General features: G+C 45.2%; 1 protein-coding gene across 5 annotated transcripts in view; it reads right to left on the bottom strand.

Moving 5' to 3' along the window:
• Nucleotides 1-24,483, bottom strand: part of CSNK1G1 (casein kinase 1 gamma 1) — a 584,461-nt gene that overhangs the window by 113,896 nt on the left and 446,082 nt on the right. For all 5 annotated transcript variants that reach the window (XM_085643991.1, XM_085643993.1, XM_085643989.1 and 2 more), the window contains 4 exons: nucleotides 24,165-24,250; nucleotides 16,117-16,201; nucleotides 4,198-4,346; nucleotides 2,861-2,965 (listed from right to left, as the gene is read on the bottom strand). In XM_085643991.1, coding sequence (XP_085500117.1) covers nucleotides 2,861-2,965; nucleotides 4,198-4,346; nucleotides 16,117-16,201; nucleotides 24,165-24,250 — 425 coding nt within the window. The remainder of the gene's footprint in view (nucleotides 1-2,860; nucleotides 2,966-4,197; nucleotides 4,347-16,116; nucleotides 16,202-24,164; nucleotides 24,251-24,483) is intronic.

Here is a 24,483-nt window from a genome sequence, read left to right as displayed (position 1 = left end):
CCTCGACGGCGACCTCCGCCTCGACGGCGATCTCCTTCTCTTCATCGACGGCGAGCTGCGATCCCTCGACGCCGAACGCCGACGCCGGGTCTTCACTCGACGTCGACCGCTGGACGAAGCCGAAGACGGCGTCGTCGCCGACGACGCCGATGTAGTCGACGGCGGCCTATTCAGGTCCCTCGACGGCGATCGTCGACGCCGCTTCTCCCCAGAGCCCTGGGGAGACGGCGAACAGACGGTGGTCATCCTCCTCGACGTCGCCGTCGACGCCCTCGACGTCGACGGGGAGCGGGAGCGCTTACTGGTCTTCCTGCCCCTGGGGAGCCCCCCAGAGGCCTCAGTATGGGCCAAATCAGCCCCTCCAGACCCACCTGGTGCCTTCAGTCTTCGCTCCTCCAGAGCTTGAAGCCTGCTCTTCATCCTGTCCCTCAGGGTCCTGGCAAGTGGCAGATGGTACAGCTTTCAGGCACGTGGGACTGGGGAAGGCAAGCTATGCACACCTCGTGTGGGTCAGTTTTAGCCTTCTTTCGACCACATTCCGGGCACTTGTCGAACAAGCCAGGCATGTTGACAGTACCAGCTACTAAACACAAGAAAAAGTGACAAAAATTGCCAAAATCTCAATGAAAACCTTGAAAAAGGGAGAGCTCAATGCTCCAGGGTCCTGCTAGCAGGAGCCGGAAAAAAGAACTGAAAGTAAATGGGACCTGCCGGGCATTCTGGGATACTGGGGAAAGTTCTGGAAAACTGGAAAGTTTTCTTAAAGGCACAGTATCCTGTTCCAAGCCACATAATGGCAGCCTATGGGGCGGGTCCGCGCACATGGCGGGACTATTCACTAGATTAGGACTATACACAGAGATCCCCTACTACAGAATGCTCGGATTCGAAAGAAGCAGAGCCACACAGCAGCCTGGTGGAATTACTGCTTCCAGCTCATCACAAATAAGTCACATGAAAGGAATGCCTGACTATTCCTGACTCTGTGATGGAATCGTGAAGGGTAAGGTACACTGAAACTGGCATTAGTACTGTACACCAAAGAAAGACCTAAAGTGCTTCAATGAGAGCAGAGTTCTTCAAGGGCTCTTCAAACGGACCCACTCTGTGAAAGCTCTTCCTAGTTTAACCTGATAACGAAGAGCAGCCTTTAAATCTACTTCAGACCCGAAAGAACAGATGCAGCTGCCTAGCAGGGCTCTTCAATTCACCAATCTCTCCCCACATTCAAATGAAGCACGTCAAAAATGGGAAAAAGCTGCAAGGCGGACTGAGCTGTGCACTGTCCCGTACTGAATAGCAGACATGATTAAAAGTTTAGCCCCCACAGAGAGTAGTGTCAGGAAACGTGCACACGTTCTTACTGCAGACTGTTCGATGGGGCACTTCTGGTATGGCTTAAAGGCCAGAGCAGTGGACTTTGGAACTGGGGTAGGAAGCTCGAGTCCTGGAGGCGGCTCAACATCCTGTGATTCTGGGCAACAAATCACCTAATACTTCCGAGCCTAGAAAATAAATCCGACCTTGTTGCATTTAAAATGCTGAACAGATAAGGGTATCATGTGAGCACACACAGACACAGCTAGAGACACACAACTTCAGTAAAAATGTTATGGCTTCTGTCACAGGATGCGTGGAAGTCACTGCACTACTACTGAGCAGAACGACCTATGTGTCAGAACCCGGCGGGGAAGCCGAAGATGGAGCCATTAGGAGCCTGGGCAAAAAGTCGGCCGGAACAGGGAAGCTCCTCCCCGCACGATTTTGAATTAGCCCGCTCGAAAGGGGGAAGACCAGGGCAAACGCGAAAGGAGATAAAAAGTGGGTCATCAGGCCCAGGCAGGCAGAACCACCCCCCCACCCCCTCCTAAAAGCGACAGGAAAAGGAATGATGTGCCACCGCACAACTCGCACTTGGACAAAGGACTGGATCGGTGACGGAAATGCGGCAGGACCCAGGGAGGAGGCATGGAGATGGCGCCGGAGTCATAGTCCTGTCGGCAGGGAGAAGTGTGGATCACTCACCACTGCGAAAGGACGGCGTCGCACCAGAGAAGGGCAGAGACGCTCGGCCCTCGAGAAGAAACAGGCTGGGACAGACGATCTGGGCGGTGAGACGGGTTTTACAGGGGTATCACGCTGCAGAATAGAGGCTCGAGGGGTGACGTGCATATGGCTGCAGGGCCGTGATGAGTGCGACCAGCTCCTTGATGTGCTGTCCGTGGTGGGACTGGGAGCGCTCGAAAGTTCAGAGACGACGTGCACGTACACATGGGCTGTCCGGCGATCTGGGCGGTGAGACGGGTTTTACAGGGGCATCACGCTGCAGAATAGAGGCTCGAGGGGTGACGCGCATATGGCTGCAGGGCCGTGATGAGCGCGACCAGCTCCTTGATGTGCTGTCCGTGGTGAGACTGGGAGCGCTCGAAAGTTAAGAGACGCCGTGCACGTGCACATGGGCTGTCCGGGCGCCGTGAGCGTGCACATCTTTGAAGTACGATGCCAAACGGATTGCATGGCGGCACGATGCACGTGATTGTGCGCGTGCTCGCCATGCAATCCACTTTTGGGAGCCCCTTACTAGAGTCTCGCTGAGCGATCGCTTACGCGATAGCCAGGCGAGACCTAAAAAGGTACATCTGTAACAGCACCACAGAATCACCCTGCAAATGTGTACCAGTTAAGCAATTTAGAGAGGTTACCTGTAAATTATAAAGCTGCAGGCATTGCACGTTGGAAAAGCTGGAAAGAAACTGCACATTTATTTTGAACCTCTGATTCTCAAGTACACAAAATATTTTTTTTATTTTGCAAAATAAGGGGGGCCTAAATGGAATGCATTGTCAATAGCAGGACTCACCTGGTTTCGGGTGGTTTGCTGTTGGGGCCTTTCCCTATGCGCATGGCTTTCTCTTGTTATTGCAGATGTCCCAGAGTCTATATGAGCTGAGCCCACTGGAGTAGGCTGCAGAGGGAAAAAACACAGTGTTGAGTAATTATGTACCTCTTCAACTATAGGAGTTTAATTTAAGAAATACTAACTTGACATTCACTCAAGGTAAAAGTGTGGGTTGGTACAGCAAGCACAAATGTTCAACATTAGCTAATGACTAAGTTATTGTCTTATCACAAACTATCTTAACAGAAATGACCCTAAAACGTGACATCAAAACTGAGTTCTAAACATTTCAGACATTCAATAGGTTCCATGTACTCACCTGCAGACACTGTTTTGAAATGGGAGGAGCGACCAGACGACAAACTGTAACAGCAATTTATCAAGCCTGTAGGCTCCCACGCTAGAAGAGGTTGCAAGGTGCAGGCCTGTTGCTTTTCCCTCCAACAAGAAAATCAATTGTCCTCTAGAGCCATGCTCACAAAGTAATCAATCATGGAGATCAGTGTAGCTGGACATTCTGTAATATACACCCTCTTAAAAAAATGGTGGTCCAAAGATTTCAAACTAATTTCACACAGAGCTGCTGATCAAAACTGCAATTCTAACATATCAATATAAACTCCACAGTCATCATTGACAAGTAGTTTGAAACTGGTGTACGGTTGTAAATCTCCATTTTACAGCAACCTACACTACCATAAAATAAAAAATAAAAATCAGTTTACACTTCCTAGTAAATAATTAAATAAAATCATAAAGTAATTTTCCCAGGATTTTAAGGTGTGGGCATTCCCAACTTTAAAATGAACTGGATGTACTTTGAGAACAACAATCCACTTTTAAGGCAACCAAAGTAAACCACTTTGAGAGTCAAAAGAGTAAAGCTCTTCAGAAAGGGAACACATTGCGAAATACATACGGAATATTTTATCATCAATGTTACATTACAATGATTGTCATTCACAAAATGCCATTGCAGTATGTGGTTCCACTGACCTGGTTAGCATGGTTATGTTACATAATGGCCGTCTCACACACAGACTAAGAGGGAAGTCCTATAGTACTTGCTTTTGGTCCTACAGTACTTGCTTTTCAGATTCTCCCACCCGTCACCACTGAGATGTTTGAAGTGGAGGTTTCTAGTTGTTCACAACACTCAGAAAGGAGTTATGAATTTCACAAGCAATCTCAAACACTTAGCTACCCCAGATCTAAGTCATTATCTGCATGCATATTACAATATAAGGCAGAAAATTAACAATGAACCAAGAATAGCCCATCTGCACACTAGGACTTACAATTGGCCTGCCAATCCAGTCGTAGGCGTAATCGAATGTGAATCCTTTTCTGTCAAACAGCTCCGTGAACAGTGTACGCAAATATTCATAATCTGGTTTCTCAAAGAAGTCTAACCGGCGGACGTATCTTAGGTATGTGGCCATCTCCTCTGTTAATGACAAGGAAAAGAATTGTTAACATAGAACGCATCTCGAAGTGTCAGATTAGAAAAAAATATGTTTAGAACAATCTTGATAAAAATAAAAATGACAGCTCTCAAATTCTAAATGTAATTTAAATATATACGGGTGACAAGTTATATGAGGCCAATCACACATTTCAACCAATCACAAACTTTTTTATTGTATAACTCTGCAGGTCAACACAGCAACTTGGTGTTTATCAATGCATAACTGTTTATAATTATCACACTAAACATTTTCATAAAAGTTACAAAAGACAAAAATGACTTTCCTATAGGGACATTGCATATCAACAGGTCTACATAAAAGTTGAAATCAGGGAGGATCTGTGATAAGCCAATGCCACGGTCATTACCACCCTAAGGTGGACGGCACTATAAAGGTGCGCAAACAGGACTTCAACATAATTTCAACCAATATCTGCAAGCAACTATCTTCACCACAAATACAACCATTACGTCCACATCTCTTACCAGTTGACAAAATAAATCTTCAGAGAAAGAAACCTACTTTCAGGGGTCCGCTTTCGAGGCCCCTTTCATATATGCCCAGACAGTACATCCCCTGAATTAATCAAATTAATCATTTGAACCCTAAGATACAGGATCGGAATAAATGTAAAGCACCAAGCATGCCATCTGTGGCAGGACACCATTGAGTGATTGATTTTTCTTAGCTGTACTAAGATCTGAAAGTACTTAGTGGGGTCATTACCACATTTAGATTTCTGCCTAGAAACGGCCATCTCTCATTTAAGTAATACCAACTACCTCTTTTTATATGAAGCAGTGAGCGCATTTATATACATTCGTTTTTGAAATGTCATGACCAAGTTATTTCTAAACCGCAATAAGCCCTGCATATGTGAAAGATGCACTTTGCATAATTCCTCTTAATCACATGTTTGGGAGTGGAAATATATAACCAAATCTACATCTGTTAAGACCCCAACAGTCTGATTATGTTACTGGTCTACGTTTTCTTGAACCACTGATAAAAGGGCATTATAAAAGGATGTAATAAAACATTTGTCATCCTTATTACCAAAAATGTTATTATATGAATAATATCACTTACTTTGGTTCGCCCTCAATTCGTATTGCATGCATGGCAGTACAAGACGCGGTTTAAACAAGCTTCATATATTTCGCTACCAGTAGATCTAAATTTCAGACTACATTAATCCCTCTCCACTAGTGGCAGAATCACAACAGGCCTTTCTTCTTACATACTCCAACAATTGAACTTATATAAACTAAAAGCACGTATAGTACTATGGAGATCTCAGCTACTCCCCAAAAAATAAATTGCCCTAGGACTTCACTGAATGTCACAGAAAGTAATTAACTTCAATATACTGAAAATATTGTTTCCCAAAGTACACCAAAGGCAGTCATCTAATGGTCTCATTTTAATTTCCTCACAGGAGCAATAGAGAAATCAATAACAGTCCCATATTGTAGCACCCTTAAACAAACAGGGCGAATAAGTCTTGAGTCTCTTCTGGTGAGCTACTTAAATGTAGTTGGAAGTATGTGTCCCTATCCATTTGTTCCCTTTTTATGCCCAGATTTGAAGATCTGGCAATTTCTCCCAAAATGTCTTAGAAAAAGGAGCAATGAATGGTACACTTGAGTGGCACAGAAAATTCACAAGGATTGAATCTATCTATAAGCAATTCTTATTTCTGCTTTCTTGTAAATATAATCAACTAGTCAGTTTGCAGATGTTTTATGAAAGCAGAATTGTTAATGGCCAATTCATTTGTACTTACAGCGTGTTTAAAGTATTTCCTAAAATCCTCCAGATAAAGCAAATAGCTAGGGAAAGGCAACCTAGGGTGCTATCTGTTTTTCAAACAATACTGCTGAATGATCCGAGTTAAATGTCCGCAGAATAGTCAGCAAATACCAGTTACAGGACTATAAGGAGACTAACATTAGATCCATCTGTGAATAGTGCGTGAGGACAGGAAAAAAAAGAACCGTCTGTCCCTTCTCAATGTGACTGCTAGCTCTAAAGTACCAACCATTTTGTAGCTACTGTCCTTTGCTCTCCATACTTTGAGGATGAAAAAGGCAATCATGGTGTCAAGAATAGTGTCTAACATACAACCAGTCACCATATGCAATATGTGGGGCTTCCCCAATGGCCAATTCAATTAATAATTTATACAAAAAAAACTTGGGTCATCAATATTCAAGGAATATATACTACATACAATAAATGTAATTTCATCTACCTGGACTTGAGCAATGGCCAACATCCCTGCTGTGTCTGCCTTCGGTCAGTGAGCCCCACCATTTATTACATAGAGTGATGAGTACCAAAGTAGTCATCGCACTATATGAATGAACTGCGTGAGAAATACTCCGATATGTTAACGTTTTTCAAATCTTGCCTTCTCTTTATAAGAGTCTCCTGGAGAGACTGGACATCAGGAGCAAAAGGATTCAGATTCCTCAAAAGTTCGCTGCTGCTTGTTCTTATTGTTTAAGCTTTAAACATTTTAGGTTATTGGCCACATGTTCGGGTTCTTTTGTGTATTTTACAAAGTACAGCATGATAATAGCCACAGATGAAAGCAATATCTTTTATAGACTTGTCCAAGGAATGTTTTTTTTTTCTTTTCCTGCTCCTTCCACCGGTCTGTCTCTTCCAATCTCCATAGTGCTTTTCTACCGCCACCCTTTTGTTTCTTCAGTTATCTTAACTACTCCTGCTCCTCCATCTGTTTCCCAGGCCCACCCCTACAGTAGCTTCCTGAATTAAGAGTCTGCAAATCCTATAGGCTCCTGGCTTTTAGCTTTATTCCTATTCCCTTGTAACCCGCAGCATCCCTGCAAGAATCAGTAAGATAGATGAGGTCTTTCCAGTGCTTTGTTTTCAGACCCATATAAAGAGCTTACCAGAATGTGTGCAGACAATCACGGTCCGACTGCAGCATGACAAAGGGCGTAGGTAGACACAAGTTAGCCAGCCCTTTTAGAAATGCATTTACAATAGGAGACTTTAAGAGAGAGAGCGGTTCTGGCAGCCACAAAAAAACAGAGCAGAAAGGTAACCCTTGAGAGTTCCCAAGGCAGAGCCCTGCTAGGCAAGGGTTAGAATGAATAAAAGGACTGTAGAAAGAGAAGCAGAAAGAGGGTCAATGGACCTTTCTGTACAGTATAATACTACACATTTCTGCAACAGCAGGCGTATACCTTCTTAGCAGAGGGCCGCCTGGCCGCTAAAATAACGTTACAGACTTCGGGAGGAAGATCAAAGGCTATCAACAGTCGCCGCTCAATCATCACTCATGGAGGCGTAGAGTTGACCGGTTCAGGTGGAGAACCCTCCCCTGCTGCTGCGACAGAAGATGCTCCCGAAGGGGCAGCCTGATCGGAGGACCGACACATTCTCAGAAGCTCTGCAAGACTCTCCTTGCCTAGTCCGGAGCCACAATAATGACTTCGACCCGGTCGCTCCTGATTCTCTTCAAAACCCTGGGTAGGAGTGGTATGGACAGAAAGACATACAACAGGCTGGAGCTCCACTCACGACAAATGGCGTCGCCCAGCGGTAGCCGCCTTGGAAAGTCCAGTGCGCAGTATTGCTGACACTGCGCGTTCTTTTCAGAGGCGAACAAATCTAACCAAGGTTCTCCCCACTGCTGAAAGAGACCTTGTGCCACCTTCGACTGGAGACGCCACTCATGATCCGCTAGGCATAGACGGCTGAGTTTGTCCGCCCTGGCGTTCAGAGAGCCTGGCAGGTGTTGAACCACCAGGGTTACGTCCTGCTGTTTCAGCCATGTCCATAGACACAGAGCCTCTCAAAAAAGGGTCCACAACTCCACCCCACCCTGCTTGTTGCAGTACCACATGGCGATGGTGTTGTCTGTGAACACCTGCACTAGCTTCCCCTTGGCAGAGGGAAGAAATGCTTTCAATGCCAACTGAATCGCTCGGAGATCCAACAAATTTATGTGGAGCTCCGACTCCGCTGGAGACCAGGGTCCCCTGATCTCCACCGCTCCCAGATGGCCACCCCATCCCAGAAGTGACACATCTGTGACGACTGAAATCTGGTTGGGGAAGGGAGAGGGGTCTGCCGTTGACCCAATCGCGGTTCGTCAACCACCACTGCAGATCTTTTGCAGTTCCTTCCTAGATCTGAATCATATCTGTAAGATTTCCCCGATGCAGTCACACTGGAACTTCAAGTCCCACTGCAGAGCCCGCATACGCTATTTTGCGTGTTTGATGTTATGGATCTCCAGTTGGGGAGATAATACCAAATTCTCACACCAACTGGAGTAGTGTGGTCCCACAGAATCAGCCTAGGAGTGCTTGGAGGCTGCGGCTGCTGGGGGCAGTGTGTTAGACGACTTCTAGCCTCCATTCAGAGATCGGAATTCACCGCTTCTACAACCACGCATGGCTTGGGCAGTCTGTGCGGGATGGTGGCTGGGGTAGGGCTGACAGCTGGAAACCCCTTCCGCTGCCACAAAAGTGGCAAAAGGAAGACTAGCCACGAGAGGGGAGGAAAGGCCCAAGGATCTGGCTGTAGCACGAGAGTCCTTAAATCTGAATAGGTCAGAGTCTGCCTTTTCCCCATAAAGGCAGGTTCCAGCAAAAAGCATGTCCATCAAATTAGCTTGGACATAACCAGAGAAGCCAGTGGTTCTAAGCCAGGCGTGGGGTCTCAGGTCCACCGTCGTTGAAATCGATCTGCCCGGCAAATCGCTCACCCTAACCCACACCGTATGGCGAATTTTGCTGCATCCCTCCCATCTTTGACAGCTTGGGAGAGCACAGCCCGGGCCTCCCTTGTGACTTGTGGCAGCACTTGCGCAACTGTCCCCTAAAGGGAATGGGAGAAACGGCCCAATAAGCATGCATTCACAAAGCGCAATGCAAGGCAGGAGGAAGAAAACATCTTCCCAAGTGAATCCAACCTCTTGGATTCCCTATCTGGAGGGGCGGAAGGGAATGTGCCTTGGGACGTAGAGGCCTGCACCACCAAACTATCAGGGGTGGGGTGTTGGCTGAGCAAATTTGGGTTGCCCCGAGCTGGGCGATGGCTGCGTGCAATCGTCCTATTCACAGGAGCACCTGTGCTAGGTTTAGACTAAGTTCCTAGAAGGACGTCTGTAAGTGCCTCAATAAAGGGCAACAGGGGTTCGGAAGTGGAAGCCCCAGGTTGAAGCACCTCAGTCAGGAGATTAGTCCTGACTTACACAGAGCAGCTCCAGTCCGAGAACCTCAGCTGCCCCACTTTACCACCATGGCATAGGACGCTCCCTCCTCTGCAGCCACCGTAAGAGGTGAAAGCATTCCAGTATCTGGGGAAGTATCCAGACCACTGGCCACCCCAAGTACCCCATACCAGTCCAAATTCTCCTCAGAGACATCCTAATTCTCAAGAGGGTACCCAGATCCCTCCCATTCCTCTCCTGACCCTACCATGTCTGCAAAGCGCTCAGGCAACAACATAGAACTTCTGGGCTATGTCAACATCTGAATCGGCGTCGATCGATGCCAATCCGGCTCTTTGTCGTCAGGGATGGTAATGGGGCTTGCGCAACTGACTGGTATCGTCGACGTCGAGGAAGGTCGCGTAGGCACGACCGGCTTCGAACCAGATCCGGATCCCGGAGGCCCAACCGGCATAAAACCCACAGGGCCCCCTTCCGTCCCTGCGGGGCCAGTAGGCTCTCCAGCTGTGTCGTTCTGCTAAACTACGTGGCGCATAGCCTTGTAAAATTCTTTGGAGTGGGAGTCGCTCTGGCTCCCGGAAAGGAAGGGGAGCGCGAAAAGTCGAGTGGCACTAGCTCGGCGGAACCGTGCCTAGAGCGTTGGTGCTCCTTAACCCTCTCGACAACGGAAGCCAGTTGAGGTGAAGACGAAGTCCATTTGGACGACAACTTCTTGTGCCTATTCCCGAGTGTCCTGCGAACCTTGAATGGGAGGAGGACGACTTAGGGCCCTGGGAGCTGTACTGCAACCTCCTCCTCTTTGAACGGGACCATGACCTCCTCGGAGTCTCACTCAACTATGTCGACTGCCGGGTCGGGAGTAACTTCATCACTTGCTGCCTTAAGGTCTTCAGAGCCATCCCCGACAGTCTGAACACGACTTTGTATCGAGACATTAAAACATACGCGGTGGGGATCGACAACAGACATCATGCGGGAACAAATCCCGCATGGTTTGAAACAGGTCTTCCTCAAAGACATCACACACACACATACACACACCAAAATTTCGACAAAAGTCAAGAAAAAGCATACCAAAAAGCGGCAGAGGGGTAGATCTTCCCGGATCGGCCCTTAACTGGCGCGAAAAGAACTGACATCTGCGAGCCTGGGTGGCACCTATATAGGCAGCACGACGTCATAATAGACGCTACAGACGTCACGCGGAGCCACATGGAGCCACCAGCTGTCACGCACAAGGTGTATTGCTCAGCAAATGTTTCCGGCTCCAGCCCAACGCCTGGGAAATTTCAAAGGTAAGGAATATGCAGCTAGAAGTCTATCAGATGTCTCCAAATTACACTCAGCCAGATTCTTCTGGGCCTAATACATCTTTTATGTATTTTTAGCTGCCAGGATGGGTTACAATATCATCTGTTACCAAATAGTCGACTCTATTCCTTCAATATTGTCTTTGTGACGTACACATTCAGATGCCTGTAGCTGCTTTTGGCATTGGCCTCTCTATTATCTTGGGGGCACATACGGTTTGACGCTTGTGCTTGCCGGCTTTAAGCCCATCCCCTTAGTAACATGGCCCAAAAATGTGGTCTCCTGAGCCCCTTTTAGTAAGAATTTAGGGCTACGATGCAAGTTCTGTGTGAAATGCAGCTGCCCCTCTCTCTTAGCACAAGCTCCTTCTTGCCCCACTCACTTTGTAACTTCATAGGCTTTGCTGTTGTTTTAACACACATTACCAGAATCAGTTATGGAAGAGTCCTGTTCTTCAGTTATTCCTTGTCTGAAATTGCTTGCACAACCCCCCCCCCCCCCCCCCATGCCCATTCCATCTACATTTTATAAAAATGCAGTGAGCAGGGTTTGTATACAAAAACAGTCTTCTGCATCATTACTCTCTCAGTGCAATCCTCCTCTGCAACTTGAATTTCTGATTTGTTGCCAATAGCTGCTCTGCTTACATTTCCATCTCAACTCGAGAAATGAGGTTTAATTTCCTTGCTAGCCTCAAATCACCTGAGGAAGCCGTTTTGGCTTGTAGGAGAGTGGCGACACTTCAGCTTCTTCCCCTGCAGTCACTGTTCTTTCCAATAGCATTAGGTAAAACTGTATGGGCTTTGGAGGAAAAGAACCCATATCCCCGGCGTTACCAGTTTGACTGCTTGGAGTGTAAGATTCCAACTGAAATTAACTCTGCTGGCCACTTTGATGTTTGCAGACTAGGTGACTCCACCCCGTGACAAGAGCTTCCCCAGCTCCTGAGGTTGTTCCTGTGGTTTCCCTGAAATGACGATCAGCATGCATGTCGCGCTGACGTCATTTCAGTTTCACCTTCTATCTCAGCCACCCCCAGCAGGTAGAGACACAGGAGAGGTATCATTGGAAAGGGGGAGAATTATTTCTCCTTTCCAATGGTACCCCTCCCTAGTGGATCCCTCCCTATCTGCCTCCGTGGGGGTCAGAAAGCCCGCTAGGCACCAGCGATATGTTTATGGGCATGCCAGCGAGGATCACCATAGGCAAGGGTCGCTCTCTTTTTTTAGGCACACATTTTGTCTGTTTTAGTGATATTTTTATCCTCATCTGCACCCAACTGGGGGCAGAAAAACACTAGAAACCAGGGACTGTCTGCGTGTACTGACCTTTGGCTGGCATTTTGCCGGCCGTGTGTGTGGACCTGCACTTGGCTAATGGTGTGGGTGGACTTGCGCTTGATGACTGTGTGTAGATTGGCGCTTGCCTGGTGGTGTGCGTGGAGTGGCACTTGATTGACCGTGTACGTGGACTGGTACTTGGCTGGCTGTGTGCATGGATGGCGCTTGGCTGCAGGGCTAGAATGGTCATAACAGGCACCGGGCGTTTCCCCGATGGGCAAAAGGGATGTGGGCGGGTTTTCAAGCCGTGTGGGGCAGTTTTGTCACTGGGGGGCGGTTTTGCAGCAGTGCTGCTATATCGGGCCCCAATAACAATAGCGGGAATGGTGCTTTTTACTAGCACGCCCCACCCCCTCCCAGGGCCGGTCGAGCAGCAATTTGCCAGGGCTGGTTGCTGTTCCTAGTCCAGCCTTACTTGGCTGGTGGTGTGTGGGGGTGGCGCTTGGCTAGCGGAGGGCATGAGTGGCACTTGGCTGGCGGTATGCGTGGATATTGCTTGGCTGACTGTGTGCACTGATAGCATTTGGCTGGTGGTGTGCGTGGATGGCGCTTGGTTGGCGGTGTGTATTAATGGCGCTTGGTTGGCGGTGTGTGTGTGGATGGCGCTTGGTTGGCGGTGTGTGTGGATGGCGCCTGTACGTGGATGGTGGTGTGCGTGTACCTACTCTTGGCTAGCGGTGTGGCTTGCATGGATCCCCCAGCGTTCTCACCCAGAATCCCCGCAAACCTCAAATTTATTTACAAAGTCACATTTTCCTCATATTTCTCTGTGGGTATGTTGTAGGATCACTGCGCAGAAATAGTTTCCTACTACCCAGCATTTCCCTCGGTCTCCAGAGAAAAATGATACCTCACTTGTGTGGGTGTCCAAAGTAGTGTCAGCCTAAAAACATATAAACTGCCCTTTTGGACCCACTTCGGGGCCCCCTCAATATCTACACGTTTATGGCCCTTCCATGTCATAGGCAATTGGCGCACCCACACAAGTAAGCTATCATTTTTATCGGGAGACTGGTAGGAAATTTGTGCAGTGCGATGATCTCACAACTTTCCCACACAGGTATTAGAGGAAAATTTGACTTTAGATAAATTTGAGATTTTCAGCGAATTCTTGTAAGGAAATTGTAGTGGGATCAATGCAAGCCACAACTCCCTGGACTCCCACGGGTGTCTAGTTTTCAGAAATGTCTGGTTTTTTTAGGTTTCACAAGATGTCTGCAAATCCGGGACCAAAAACACAGGTGCCCACCTATCTATCAAAAAACGACCTGGTTTTTTCAATGGGGTCCCCTGCGTAACCTACCAAACCCACACATTTCTGAAAACTAGACATGCGTGGATCCCCCAACTTTTCCTACCCAGAATCTCCTGCAAACCTCAAATTTAGACTAAAAAAAAAAAATCACTTTTTCGATAGTTGTGTGTGGGATCACTGTGCCGGCACAATTATCCTACCACTCAGCGTTCCCCTTGGTCTCCCGAGCGAAATGATACCTCACTTGTGTGGCTGTCCAATGCAGAATTGGCTAAACAAGTATGTTTTTTTCACAACGTAATTGTATTGATAAGAATTGGCATAGGTCTGGTGGCATTAGCAACACCAGTAATAAACAAGTAGTGACAATGATGCTGATCTCAACATTTTCAGTGTCTAAAAACTTATTGTTTTAAAAATGTGTCGCTTAGAATTTGTTGTGCTATTCCCTTAATCCCTATGTTTTTGGCCCTTTCCAGTCACAGGCCCTTGGCCCACCCACACAAGTGAGGTATCATTTTACTTGGGAGACTAAAAGGGAACGCCGTGTGGTAGGACATTTGTGCCTGTATGGTGATCCCACAAAAAAATATGTGGAAGTTGAGATTTCTCCAGCTAAATATGCGGTATGCAAGGAATTCTGGGTAGGAAAACGTTGGGGGATCCACGCAGGGCATACCTCCCTGAACTTCCTAGGATGTCTAGTTTTCAGAAATGTATGGGTTTGGTAGGTTTTCCATGGCCGCCGAGCCCGGGCTAAAAACCCAGATGCCCCCCTTGCAAAACCAGGTCGTTGTGCATTAGGTAATTATAATATTTAAACAACACTTTTTGGGCCATTCCCTGCCGCGGGTACTTGGCCCACGGACACAAGTGAGGTAACATTTCAATCAGGAGACGTTGGAGAATGCGGGGTGGTTGGAAGTTTGTGGATCCACACAGATTCCAGAACTTTCCATCAAAGAAATGTGAGGAATTTCTTTTGTTTTTTGCAAAGTTTGAGATTTGCAAGGGATTCTGGGGAAAAGAACCTGGTGACAGCCACACAAGTCACCCCATCCCCTGGGTGTCTAGCTTTCAAAAATGCATAGGTTTGCCGGATTTACCTGAATGCCACCAGAGCTAGGGTTCAAAATCCACAGCAAGGCACTTAGCAAAAAAAGGGTCACTTTTTACTGTAAAAATGTGGTCTCCACGTTGCGTTTTGGTCGGTGTCCTGACGCGGGCACTAGGCCTACCCACACAAGTGAAGTACCATTTTTATCGGGAGACTTTGGGGAATACAGAATTGTAGAGCAAATGTTATTACCTATTGACTGTCTATGCATTTCTGCCTTGCAAATGTAAGAATGTGTAAAAAAAAGAAGTCACTTTAAAAAATGTCCTATAATTCACATGCTAGTATGGGTGTACACAATTTCGGAGATGTGCAAATAACTACTGCTTATAAACTCTATATTTTGTTCCCATTTCGGAAATACATAGGTGTCCTATTTTTCCACTCTTTATATTTTACCAAATATATTGCTATATACCCGGTACACAATGAAAAACCTTTGCAACACGCAGCTCAGTTATTGTCTCTGGGTTCCTTTGGTTCTTGGTGAAGCTACATGTCCTATATATCCCCCACAAACAGAAGGGTCAAGCGGATGTAACAGTATATTGCTTTAAAAATCTGTCATACTTAGATGTAGTTACAGTGGAAAACGTTGACAAATGGCTTTTTCTTTTTCAAAACATTTTCAATATTTTTTTAGCTTTTATGAAAAAAACATTGACAGATCTACACAAATGACCTCTTGCTGAATTCAGACTTGTCTACTTTTCAGAAATATAAAGCTTTCCGGTATCCATTATTGCTTTCACACCCATTTCTACCACTAACTGAAAAGAGGTTGAAAGCACAAAAAGTAGCAAAACTAGGCTATGTCCCAGTAAAATGCCAAAACTGTGTAGATACCATTTGCAGGGAAAAAACAGACGCTTTCTTCTGCAGCACTTTTTCCCCATTTTCCCAAAAACAATAATTAGCTGTATTTTGGCTAATTTCTGGGTCCCCTCCAGGCGAATCCACAAACCCTGGCGACCGTTAAAATCCCCATGATGTTGGAAGAAAAGTACGCTAATTTGGCGTGGATACTTACTTTATGTGCACAAAACGTTACAGTGGCCTAATCACCAACTACCCCAAATAGCTAAACAAAAAAGGCTTAGCACAGGGGGTGGGGATGGCCTAGCAGCGAAAGAGTTAAATCAACACCGCCCGATGAAAAATATTAATGTGATTTCTGCCAACTGGAATCAAAGGGTCAATTGGAAAAAATAGATGAGAAGTACTAACATCAGACAACTGTTTAATCCGTGGTTGTTGCTTCGTTTGCAAGATGTCCAAATATAATTTCTCAGGGAACAACATGGACTTTGATGTTTAACATTTCAAAATTTTACTTAAATGTTAGGTGCTATTTAGATAAAACGACAACTCAGAGGATGGATTCTATTTTATTCATCCAGTTAACAAATGTAGATAAAAATGGTAACCGTCTTGATGCCTTACTTGCACCCCTTAAACTGAACTTAATGGTACAGAATGAAGATGCTATGTAGACCTGTTTTTTTCTTACCTGGAAAGTTCTCACAAAGAACTTCAACAGGAGTATTCCTTTTTGTATCACCTATCTTCTGATATCGTTCTTTTAACGTGTCAGCCTGTCGGGCACAAAAAAATATACTTCTTCACAATCAGTGGAAGGTAACATTTGTTTGTCTTGGAAACAAGCCATTTCAAAGCAACACAAAATTCAATGCATAAACAATTTAAAAAAAAACAATGTTAAGGTTGGTCACTCAGTTGTGAATACCAGCAAATGTCTGAAGTGGGGAATGTTGTGGGAATCTGAACTCCATTGATGCAGGATTTCACACGTAGCTTATAACATTTTCATACAACTCCAAAAAGATTGAGTTGCACTGGCAATTTCTGAAAGGTACTAGTTTTCTTTGTGGTAGCACTACATTTCATATAGCAAGAATATTTAATTAAATTCATTATACATGAGGGTGGAGGGAAGGGCACCATCCTAGCACTTATTTAAAGCTCTTACTTACAATTTAGCTTGGTGTTTGTGCTAGATCGTCATTAAAATATTAAATATAAAACATTTTAAGAGACTTGTGCTGAATCTTGTGATGGAAGTCCAGAAGTTTAAACATGAATTTGCAATGTCAAACCATCTCAGTGACCCTTTACCAACCACAAATGAACAGTAAATAAATTATTAAGGTAGCAACCTCCCCCTACTCAGGCGAACAGACTTGCAAATGCGTTAGTGGAGAAAGCTGCAACTGCTGTGCTCACCAGGAAAAGAAGAACTAAAGAACCAGCAATTGACCGATATATGCCGCTTACTAAAGGCAGAGGCATGCTATCACTTCAATGCATGCAAATAAAATTTACCCTGGAGACGCTATCTAGTATTTAGAAAAAGTGCAGAGAATCTGCAATTTTTTTTAAAGAGACAGATTGGTTTATGGATAATAAGGGCCACTGCATGGTTTATGGATAATAAGGGCCACTGCAAAGAACCATGCAGTGATTTGGGTGCCTCAGTTTCCAATACTCTGCATCAGGTGCCTTTTACAACAGAAACAACCACATGATTAGCAATAAATGATCTGGCATGTAGGTAGTGCTTTACAAAACAATACATCAGCTTAATTTATGGAATCTAAGCTCTTGTATGAAAGCGAGAAAAAAAGTAAACAGAGAACTGAAAAAGAACTACATCATTAACCCAGAAGAGGAGGGTGCTGCTCATTCTACATTGTGTTGATGGGGAAGGTGCTAAACCCAATAAGTCCAATTACATTCTTGGTCTTTAAGAGTGTAATAAGTAGTAGGTAATTAAAGAAAAAAAGAGGTTTGAGACGTATCTATACAAAGATGGCTAGGATTCAACTCTATAAACAAGGGCTGGATTTGATATACCAGTCAAAATATAAAACTGTCGAGGCAAGATGGCCGCTGACGGGCTGTAGAGAGCAGTCGCCTACAATCCCTCTCCATACGGACCAGGAATGATGCCATAAACTATGAAGTTACCTCCTCTGAAGCTGGAAATTTGGACTACTACTGGTGTGGGGGCACAGACTCGGTTAAAAACTCTGCCTGAATACTGGTCCACTCTTGAGCAATCGTTAACCTGCAGCCTGAGATCCCTCTATCATCTACTCAGAGGGTTGCTGCTACCATATAAGATGCCTGTGCGCCCACCACGACAGGAACAGGCTGGCAGCAGCTCAAGGATATTAAATCGCGCGCCTAAATCGAGTAAGAAGGACATCGCCGCGAGCGACCCCCAAATACCCCCTTCGCTCACCAAGAAGCTGTGCCCTCAATCTACCCGGGGAAGAAAAACAGAGAGGAAGACCTTCGAACAAAGCAACTTAACCCCTGACACGATAGATGATGGAATGCTTCAACGGGACGTGCAGCGAGAGTTAGGCAGCTCTAAAGATGCCGCGTCAAGAAATCTTACTGTAAAAGACACCGTTCTTCTTCGTCAATCGACGCTGGCTGAACTCTTCACCGGCAGCTCCGTAGGGAGTATATCCTCGACGAGATCTGATCCAAACCGGGAAACGGACGCTCCCGAGCCCCGCGAGGCCGCCAGCAACGTTGTTAGCGTGGTTGCCAAGCAACACTCAACCTCGCTGGAAAGTCAGGCGGAGAAACTGCTCGCTCAGCCTCGAGTGGAGGAAACAGAGCTGACCGGCGAGCACAATCGAAAGAGTCAGGTGAGCTTGAAGGGTTCAACAAAGAAGGGCGAGAGGGGAGCAGAGACAGAGGAACATACTGATCACGCAAGGGGCACTGACAACACTGAGATGTTGGACGCTTTGCTGCAGTTAGAAGCAGGGTTGTCTGCCTCTAATCTCTCACTGCCTCATGAAAGAGAGGGGGCGAGTTCCGCTCAAAATCAACACCCCACAGTCACCCATCCTAAGTGCCTTGATAATAGGGGGCCAGGCTCACCAGAGGGGGATCGTTTTTTTTCATTGAACGAAGACTCTGAGTCGACGGAATTCAGTGATGGCAGCTTATCTGGAGGCTCGGACACTGAATCTTCTATGGCAGAAGGGGAGTCTACACAGAAAAAACGGGTTAAGCTAAGGCAGCAGAAATCCCCATCAAGTACGAACAAAAATCTATTATGGGATTACTCAGCCACTCCAAGTTTGGAAGATACCCAGGGTGCAGGCGCAGAAGGAAAACAGCAGACACCATTAGATCTGATACTCAGTACCCTGAAACAAATGCAGGAGGAGGCAAGGGTGGTGAGTCGAAGGACCAGGCAAGACAATAAAAAGATACAATCTTCCCTTAAAAAAATGAATAAATTGTATGAAGAAGTAGCGGATAGAGTAGCGCTGGTGGAAGAAAGGACTGGGAAGCTAGAAGACGACATGGCTGATTGGCGGTCAGCTAAAACCACGCAAGAGAAAGTGGTGGAAGACTTGCAGTGGAAGCTGGAAGACTTTGAAAACCGCCAACGACGGAATAATGTTAGACTTTTGGGACTGGCGGAAGGGTTGGAAGGGCAAGACCCGAGAGGGTTTGTAATCAAGCTGTTGAGAGGGGCTTTTCCTGAGGCTCAGTGGCAATGGGAGCTAGAAGTGCAGCGTGCTCATAGATTCCCTTTTACACAAAGGAAGAAAGGGCCTGATGGACAAGGGAGCTTGCCCAGGGCTATGTTAGTGTATGTAGGGAACTATTTGTTGAGGCAGGAGATAATTGATGGGGCCCGGCCGGACTCCAAGAGATCTTTTAATGGGGCTACATTCTTTGCTCGACCCGACTTCTGCCATGTGACAGTGGAGAGGAGATGGAAGCTAAGACAGCTAATTGCTCCATTTCAAAAACTAGGCTCAGAAGCTTACCTCTTATTCCCTGCTAGATTGAAAGTAATCACAAAGGGTCACACAAGGATCTTTTTTTCGGAAATTAAGGCTAACCAATTTCTAGAGGAGTTAAAAAGCTAGAATGGGGGGTGAGAGAGAGGCCGGATTAATTGATAAAACGCTAGGAATTTGGCAAATTGGGATTTTTTATTTCTTTTTTGTTATTTGGAGAGGGAGGCGACAACTGCAGCTTAAAAGCAGTCACACATAGGTCATAGCTGACCTATTTGCCTGTACAAGGGGAGGGGGGGGGTAGGGAGGGCAGACTGGGTGGGGTTTGGGGAGGGTGGGGTGGGTTAGGGGGGAACTGGGGGGGGGGTGAAAATAAGCACGAATGTGGTTTTTATAAATCAGTTCAGAACAGTATAATAAATAAGCACAGCAAACTCATAGAATCTATTGAATTGTTCACAACTCTTTTCCTTTTTTGCTATTTTTTCTTAGTTGGTTACATGTTTTAAGACATGGCTTGTAGAATCGCTACAATGAACGTCTGTGGGCTTAATGACCCCAATAAGAGGGTTAGAGTTGCAGCCCTGCTAAAGTCACTCCGTTTAGACTTTGTTTGCCTCCAGGAAACGCATATAGAAGGCTCGCGGGTTTATCTATTGGAGCAACTGGGCTTATCACTATTGGCTCACTCTAACCAAAGTACAAGAACGAGAGGGGTTGCAATACTTGGGAGAAAAGGGGGGGGCACTGTCAGAAGGAAACAGGAAGATCAGTGGGGTCGCTGGGTTATAACGGAAATAACCTTCAAGGGAACAAACTTTACGTTAGTTAGTATATATGGCTCAACAGAGGATGATCCTGATATTTTTCAATATCTGGATATAGAGCTGGCACAGTGGCCAGAGCCAATTGTCTGCTGTGGTGACTTTAATATTCATGATTACTCTAGTTCATTTCTGAAACCAGGCGGGCAGTATAATGGTAGGAAGAAGAAGACATACAGGGCTCTTTCAGATATGGTTTACCATAATTCTCTGGAAGATCCATGGATTGAACTACATCCACACCTAGATGGTAGTACATTCTATTCAGCTCCCCATAAAGTCTTGGTTAGGCTTGATTATTTTCTAATTTCGAGATCCATGATACAAGGCTCGCGGATTGATAAATACCCCCGTGCTCTTTCAGACCACAATCCCCTGGTTTTAACAGTGAGTATAGGGACTATGCAAAAAAAGGTCACCCAATGGACTTTTGAAAGGAAATTATTAAAAGACGAGGTATATCGGGAGTTTATGGATACTTGGATCAGGAGCTTTTGGGATGTGAATCGAGGAACAGCACCTCCAGGGGTCGTATGGGATGCGTTTAAGGCTGGGGTTAGGGGCGAGACCTTGAGTTATGTCTTAGCAAGAAACAAAAAGGAGAGACATAAGACCGAAGAAGCCTTAAACAGATTACTTAAGGAGGAAGAACTGATGGCCCTTGATATACAGAATCACCGTCCAATAGAGCAGTATTTGTTAAAAATTTCTATACTCCGTGCTGAAATTACAGAATCTATTGCCAGGAAAGCTGCTGAGGATTTCCTTACTAGGAAAGAAAATGCTTATGAACTAAGTGAAAGGGTGGGCCATATCTTAGCTGTCCGGGCTAGGCAGAAACTAGCTACTACAGAGATCAAGGAGATCACTAACAGCCAAGGTGTCATTTTAACGGAACCCGATAAAGTGAGGGAGGTTTTTAGGCAATTCTACCTGGAACTTTATACCGCTGACCCAGGAGATTGGTCAAATGAGATAGAGGCCTATCTAGATGGCACTCCTCCTCCCGTACTAACAGAAGAAGCCAAAGTTATGTTAGAAGCCCCCTTCCAAAGGGAAGAATTCAGTATAGCACTGTCTAAACTACCCTCCGGTAAGGCAGCTGGACCGGACCAGATCCCCGTGGAATTCTATAAAGTCTTTCAAACGGTGCTGCAAAAGGACATGTTTGATATTATGGTACAGGCACAGAAAGGGGACGAAAGCCCGGAATCATGGGGAGGGGCAGACATTATAGTGATTTTAAAAAAAGGGAAGCCCGCATCATTGCCAGGCTCGTATAGGCCAATAACATTAATGAACTCGGATGTTAAAATTTATTCAAAAATGTTGGCAAACAGATTGGCTGGCATTATCGAAACTCTGGTAAGCCCAGTACAACATGGCTTTATTCCAGGGAAGGGAACTACCTGTCATGTGAGACAGGTAATCACAGCATTTGATGCAGCGGGTACTCTAGGAGACCCGATGGCAGCTCTTTTTTTAGATGCAGAGAAGGCGTTTGATCGGGTTTCCTGGAGGTATTTGTGGTCAGTTTTAAAATGGTGCGGTATAGGTGTAGGATATTTAACAGCTATCCAAACATTATACAAAGGTCCAGCAGCTAAAATAAAAGTCAACAGGGGAAGTTCACTCTCGGTTAAAATCACTAGGGGTACTAGACAGGGGTGCCCCCTCTCACCCCTTCTTTTTGCCTTATACTTAGATCCTTTATTAAGAAGGCTGGAAGACAATCAGTGCATCTCTCCTATGAAGTGCAATACCGTTGTGGTTAAAACGCTGGCATACGCTGATGATGTGGCCATTTTGACACCCAACCCGACTCTGGCAATTAAGGAAGTGGAAGCGACCGCACAAACTTTTGGACAAATATCAGGCTACAGATTGAACAGACCAAAGACTCAAATAGTCGAGAATAGATATTCTAATTGTATGGACGCACGGGTGGTTGGCTCTGCGGTATATCTTGGGATAATAATTACAGCAGATTTAGATAAACTGGTAGAGAGGAATATGACACCGCTGTTCAATAAGGTAAAACTGGATCTGGGAAGACTGCACAATTTACACCTATCCCTGGTGGGTTGTACTAATATTATTAAAATGTTAATCCTGCCTAGGTTTCTTTACTTTTTTAGATCTATCCCCCTGTCTTTCCCCGCCACATGGTTTAACGCACTGGAGGCAACACTAAACAGATTCATTTGGGCACAAGGGAAGACCCGTAGGGCGTATAGGTTTATTTCACTTCCTAGAGAGAGGGGCGGGTGGGGTGCACCAGATTTTAGGTTATATTATTGGGCAGCAACTCTGCAATATATTCAAGGTCTAATCGGAGGGGGTGGATCTAATTTAAGAATTACATTGAATTCAACAAAAATCTATGCCACCGTGCTCGGGGATGACTCGGAAAACTGTTTTTTGAACTGTACCGAGTTTGGGTATTATAAAAGAACACGGTTTAAGACTATCATTGGGGCTATGAAGGTATGGAAGGCTTTCCTTAAAAATGCTGGTTTGGGAAGATGTAATAGATATACTAAACTGTACAAGAATAGGTCTTTTCCAGCGGAAATCTTTGCGGATAGGACAATGGCGGAATGGGCAGATAAAGGTATAGCCCAGATGGGTGATATCATGGACTCCGAGGGAGTGTTGCAGTTCACAGACTTATTAAATAAATTTGGTATTAACAGACAGGGGTTTTTTAAGTATCTTCAAGTAAGAAGCTTTTTGAAGAATAAAAAGGGGGGACCCGCTGGGTTTATAGGGAATGAAATCCTAGAGAAAATTAAGACATCAGGCGACTGTTCAATCAGGAGTTTGTATGCAATTTTGATAAAGAGGAAATCAGACGACATTGAGAAATATAGCAAAAAATGGGCTGTAGCTATAGGCGGGAAAGAACAGTGGTTTTCGGAGTCACTAGAACTGGGTTACACAATCTTATGCTCGGCTCCCCTACAATCACAACACTATAAAACCCTATATTCATTGTATTACACTCCTGCTAGAATCCTTAAGTGGGGGGGTAACACAGGGACTTCTTGCTGCCGCTGTAATACGGTGGGAGCGGATATTGTACATATTTTCGCAACTTGCCCTCAGCTGTATACCTTGATAAAAGATATAGAGGGATTCATGAATTTATCTCTAGGCATACATCTTACACTTACGCCATTGTGGATCTTAATGGGGATAAGCCCAGACTGTGACGTACCGCAAAGGGAATTCATGTTTGTAGCTATGGCAGTTTTCAGACTTATGATAGCCAGAGCATGGTTGGATAAGAACCCCCCAGCCTGGCATACATGGTTATCCAATCTTCTGCAAGCATACAATCTAGAAAAGTCCATATATGAAAGAAAAGGAAAAAGAAAAAGGCAGCTGGGGTTAAAAATATGGGAACCCATCACTATGTGGAAGGCAGGCCTTATTTAGCCCTAGGCAGTTGAGTAAAGTTGTACTACAAGTATATGGGTAAAACGCATTGAATTTTGTTGTGTATAGATGTGGCTAAGGAATTCTATGAATTTGCTGAAATGTATGTATGGTGTTTATTATATCTGTAATATGGTAAAATAAAAAAAAAAAGGATTAAACAAAATATAAAACTGTCCTTGACGCTTTTGAGGTTATCAATTTTTGCTCAATTGAGATGTTTGTTTGTCTAGGTAGACGCTACTTTGGTACAACTTGGTAGGTGATAAATTACAGCTTCAAGACCCAACCTAAGAATAACCAACATATTTACAGAGTTCAGCATACACAGTGTGTCCATTATACTTCAATATGGCACATTAATTTCTAAGTACAAAGTTTAATTGCAAACACTACAATGCATGCAGAAACCTTACAGCAAATGCAAACGATAGACTGTAACCAGGGTTACAACTCATTATTGGAACAAAATAAATTTCACGCAAAGTTGGTACCTTCAATCCTTGCCATGGAAGGCTGCCTCTGAGAAAATACATGAACATATGGCCCAGCGCCTCCAGGTCATCCCGCCGACTTTGTTCTGAAAGGTAACGAGGAATAGTTATTTATGATAAATGTATAGCACAGACCTGTCATTAGGCTGCTAACACGTCTACAAGAAGTATGAGGATCCAAAGCACACAAAATAGAATGAACATTATTGGAACATAGGGAGAAACAGCAGTAAGGGTACATGACTATGCTGGATGACACTAAATGCAAAGTTTAATGCATGGTGGTTTAGGGCTCTTCCTAAGAGGAGCTATACTAGTA

The sequence above is a fragment of the Triturus cristatus genome, chromosome 3_1 (genome assembly GCF_964204655.1).
Source record: "Triturus cristatus chromosome 3_1, aTriCri1.1, whole genome shotgun sequence".
In the NCBI taxonomy this organism is placed as follows: Eukaryota; Metazoa; Chordata; class Amphibia; order Caudata; family Salamandridae; genus Triturus; species Triturus cristatus.
This window is presented reverse-complemented; position numbering and strand designations above follow the sequence as displayed.